The 4,924-nt window shown below is 35.0% G+C and overlaps 1 protein-coding gene across 1 annotated transcript; it reads left to right on the forward strand.

The window, feature by feature from the left end:
- Window positions 1-265: 265 nt before the first annotated feature.
- LOC7495968 (protein FEZ) lies at window positions 266-2,705 on the forward strand. The gene is made up of 3 exons (XM_024588910.2): window positions 266-926; window positions 1,346-1,647; window positions 1,774-2,705. Exons 1-3 carry the CDS (start codon window positions 746-748, stop codon window positions 2,488-2,490), a joined length of 1,200 nt encoding a protein of 399 aa, XP_024444678.1. The 5' UTR covers window positions 266-745; the 3' UTR covers window positions 2,491-2,705.
- Window positions 2,706-4,924: the final 2,219 nt, after the last annotated feature.

Here is a 4,924-nt window from a genome sequence, read left to right on the forward strand (position 1 = left end):
TTACGAGTGAAATAAAATAGCATGACACATTGGACGCTTGGTTTGTCATTTTGTCTTTTGATTTGTTGAAGATTAAAGGGAATTATTACTGTTCTTCTTATTATTATCTATTGTTTTATCCAAGAAGTGTGAAAGCAGCTTGGTTTTCAAGCCTCAAAATGCTGCTATTTCTGTAGTCTCTTGAGATCCATAAATTGGATTTAGGAGAGGGCAAGTCATGAGTTAGTTCCATTCAAAACCACAATTTCCTTGACTCGGGTTGTAGCAGTCTTACTGTGTGAGCTTATTATATAATTAGCTGAGCTCAAATATTTCTTACAAAGTCATCGTGATTTTCGCATAAACACACTCTCCGTTGTAGTCATCCTGAAATGGTGGCCTAAGCTTCGGAATCAGAACCCCTCTCAGGAAGCATATAGAATTTGGCTTTGATTTAAGCGCTCCTCTCTTTACTCATAACTCTGATGCTCCTCACAGCTTGAGCTACCTCCTCCTGTACTGTTACAATTATTAGTTTTTGAGGTTATCACTTCTGGGTTTGGTTTAGTTTCTCCAACAGCTTCTTGTGCTACAAGAAACCCCACCTCGATTTCAAGATTTAGGAATACGATAAAACCTACTTCTTCTAGCTAGGTTCACTTCATATTTAGATTATTCCAGTGCTACATCTTATTTCTCTTCTTCAACTCTCTCTAAACTTAGCGTACTTCAAGCGAAAGTTTTAGAGATAAAGAAGAGGAGGGAGATGGAAGAGAAGAATGATGTAGATAAGATTGATGATGTGATGTTGCCTGGTTTTCGGTTTCATCCAACTGATGAAGAGCTTGTTGGGTTCTACCTCAAAAGAAAGATCCAGCAGCGATCTCTTCCTATTGAGCTGATCAAGCAAGTTGATATTTATAAATATGATCCTTGGGATCTTCCAAGTATGAAACTCCATCTTTCTTTTTAGTTTTCTCCGTCTTCTTTCATTGCTAACAGATTTCAGAGTTGAGTTAGACCTTGCATGCATGTACAAAAGACAAGAAAAGAAAAATTAGAGCCTGCATGCTTAACTTATATATATATCAAGATAAGAAATTTCCTTGAAGTTTCCTTCAGAAAGAACGGATATTGAGTTAGTAAAGGTGCGCTTTCATTTGAACGTTCCTCTTGTTTGGAAGATTCTTTTGTTAAAAACACTAGGAAGCATACAAAATTTCAACATCATGATCACTACTTTCAAAGTTAAGAAAATATTACTGTTACATTAATGTTTATGCAAAGCTTAGCATATATATAGTTCATTCTTAAGTCTATATAAACTTTATTGAGTACTTTCTTTTTCTCCTTATCCCACAAGAAGAGCTGGCGACTACAGGAGAGAAAGAGTGGTACTTTTACTGCCCAAGGGACCGTAAATACAGGAACAGTGCAAGGCCAAATAGAGTTACTGGAGCTGGGTTTTGGAAGGCGACTGGAACAGACCGTCCTATTTACTCCTCTGATGGCACCAGGTGCATAGGCTTGAAGAAGTCCCTGGTGTTCTACAGAGGTCGAGCTGCTAAAGGGATGAAAACTGACTGGATGATGCACGAATTCCGGCTTCCTTCTCTTGCTGAACCACCACCACCAAAGAAGCTCCTAGACAAAAGCCTTCCTCCAAACGTAATGACTCTATGCATCCTTCAGTACTGTGTACTTAATTCCAACTATATGTTCATTTTCATCTCGATGATAAAAGAAAAATGTTTATGATATGATGAGTGTTAATTTTCTTATACATGATTGTAGGATGCATGGGCTATTTGTAGGATATTCAAGAAAACCAACTCCATGGCACAAAGAGCTCTTTCTCACTCTTGGGTCTCTCCAGTATTACCAGAGACTACAGCTTCTGATTTTTTCGCCCAAGGGGCACACTGCACTCAGTTCAGTTCAGAGAACATGTCATGCACAACTGAAATAGGATCAAATTTCCATTTAGGCTCCAATAATGACTTCCAGCAGGCCTCTCCTGCTGGTCTCTCTGTTTTAGACATCCCCTCTTACAGGCCCATTAATCCTATAGTCCACACATCATATATATTCCCTGTATCAAACGGTGATCTTCCCAACAACTTCTTGTTTTCACCCCTCGAGAATTCGGGTCCCATCAAGTCTACAGATGATGCTCCTTCCATGCTATTGAATCCTGCATTGATGGGTGAAGCTGGTAAAGCTTCTGAGAGCACAGAATATGAAGGGTCACAACAGCAGTTCAATGGATTCTCGATCAATTTGCTCCAAGAAATGCAAGGTGATATAGGCACAGGAGATGAGACAGGCTTGAGAAAGAATCCAAGTTCAATTCAAGATAATAACCTTTTTGGGACTATCCGGTCCATCGGATTCCCCTTCAGCTTGCCTTCAAACCTGCCTGATGCATGGAAGTCTAACCTGCCATGGGATTCACCATCCTGCCCCAGTGAGATGTCCACCACTTATTCCACAAACAAATGCCATACTTAAATCCTATTAATACACAGAAGAATTAATCGTGGGATTTAGGTCTAGCATTTTGAATTTATCTAAAATAGCTTCCAAAAAAATATATATTCTGGCTTGAATGATGTTTTAGCGGGAGCAAACTAGCCTCAGAAATGTATCTTGTTTACTGTACAGTAGTTTCCATATTTTCCAAGTATACTCTTTAAGGCTAATAAATTTCTCTTATTTTATATTCATTCCCTTGTTCTTGTTTCTCTTTCCCTCTGATCACCTCCATCCCCTTGCTTTTGCTTAGCAGAGAACTGTATCACAATGCTGTAATAGACAACATTATTGTACGTAATTTGCACCTGTACATTAAGGATATGATCTTTAATGCATGCTGAGAAAAAAAAAAATTGTGACAGAAAATTCTGTCAAAACTCGAAGTTGAAAATCAATTCGGTCCACAACGCATTTATGACAGCATCGTGACCAGGAGCAGAGCTAGGATGATTTCCTAGAGGGGTCAAAACTAATATAATAGGGTTTTTTTTTTTAATTTACGAGTTGAAAATACAAAAAGACAGCATTATTTAATTTTGATCTTTTTATGGATAAAAAGCTAAAAATTATACGAACCAGAACTATGAAATAAATTTCATCTAACAAGGTATCCACCACTTTAGGACAATGAAAATGAACAATATCTCCAAATGAACATGAGAAAGCCTCTGCAACCCTTCCATGGAGTCCTAGTTAGTTTGATCTTTGAGATGTTTCTTGGAAGTTCATAGAAATCTGGTCCATTAAAACTTGTAAATGCCTCCAGCTTGTCAGAAACCTTAATTAGATACAGCAGAAACTTACCTCTTAAGAAACCTTAAGATACAGTGATATAGCAGCATGAGCATTATAAATTCCAGCACGTCCACAAGGACATTCTTTCCTTCGTTTCTCATGTGATGCGCTATCAGTTCCAATTATGAAGAGTTCTTAACAAAAATATGTAAAGTTAATCTACTCAGCAAGAGCAAAGTATTTCATCAAAATTAATCTGAAGGAAGGTTTTTTCCGCATGGGCTAGGCTGTACTATGTTTTTCAGCTGGGTTTGGTTTTTCTTAGGCCTTTTAGTCCACGTGTGGTTGTTATGTTTGGTCTAAGCTACCTGGGCTGTTCTTCAGAAGCCTTTTCTTTAGCAAGGTGTGTGTTTGTAATGGGCTAACATCTTGGGTTTATGTAGACTTGGGTTTCAGCAAGGGTTAATGGTTTGATTTATTCCATTTAGCTTGGTTTGGACTCTAATTTGATAGTGGGATAATTTCCATGGACTATATATGATTTGAATGATCCATTGGTGGGTTCAATTTCATGGTATATTAGTGTATCATTTTTTTTAATGAATGGATATTGTTTAAATTTTGAATGTCATTTGTAATATATGGCCAAGTACTAAGGAAAATAATTTTGTGCTTTTTTTTTATAAAAATGAAAGACAAAAAGAAAAATACTTGTTTACATAATATTGTATATTTCAAAAACAAGAAAATTCAAAGAAATAGTTTTTTCTGTATAGATTTTACAACAAGTTTGTAAAAATTCATTATTATTTGGCTTAAATTTTAATAATTCTAAAAAAAAATCAATTTGTTTATTTTTTATATCAGGATTTATGAACTTATATGTAAGATTAACCCATAATAAATATAATAACCCCCTTCTCTCTCTTATTTTGTTTACTTTTAATACTTAAGAATTATGAATTTATATATAAGATGTATTCCTACTTTCCTAGTATCAAGGGAAAAAAGAAGTGTGTGTGTGTGTGTGTGTATATATATATATATATATAATTGGTTTTAGAATGTCTAGGTTTGACTCATAAAATCATGGTCCACTTTCCTAAGGTAGATCTACTTTAACCAATAGATAGATCAATTGTTAAGAAAACACAATAAAACCTTAGTAATAATCAGATAAATGAACAATGAACTTACCTTAGAGTGAATGTATTAGGGATGATATTATTTTTTTTATACACAATTAGTTCTCTTATCTAGACTTTGTAGACCGGTTAAGGTTTCTAATGACCAAAACACAAGTTGAAGATTCCAAATTTTTAAACTATAAAAAAACAAGAATTCTTTGTTATTTTTCCACTCAAAATCCGATCCGAAAAGATGATTGACGCGATGTCATACATGTATGACACTCTTTATGCTTTATTTTTCTTTTTATGCTACGTACCAACTCAAATACAATGCAACTAATTCAAGTATTTATGTCAAAATAATATGAAATTTTTAAATTTTATAAACTGAGAAATTCTCAAAAATTTCATGTTTATTTCTCACCATTCAATCTTTAAACTCTTAATTTGGTACTACCAAAGGCTAATTCTAATGAAAATTCCATCAAATCAAGATTCACAAATGGGAATTCAATCCCTCAGGCTATTACAATTTATAACAGCAA

This window comes from Populus trichocarpa, chromosome 17, assembly GCF_000002775.5.
Source record: "Populus trichocarpa isolate Nisqually-1 chromosome 17, P.trichocarpa_v4.1, whole genome shotgun sequence".
Lineage (NCBI taxonomy): Eukaryota > Viridiplantae > Streptophyta > Magnoliopsida > Malpighiales > Salicaceae > Populus > Populus trichocarpa.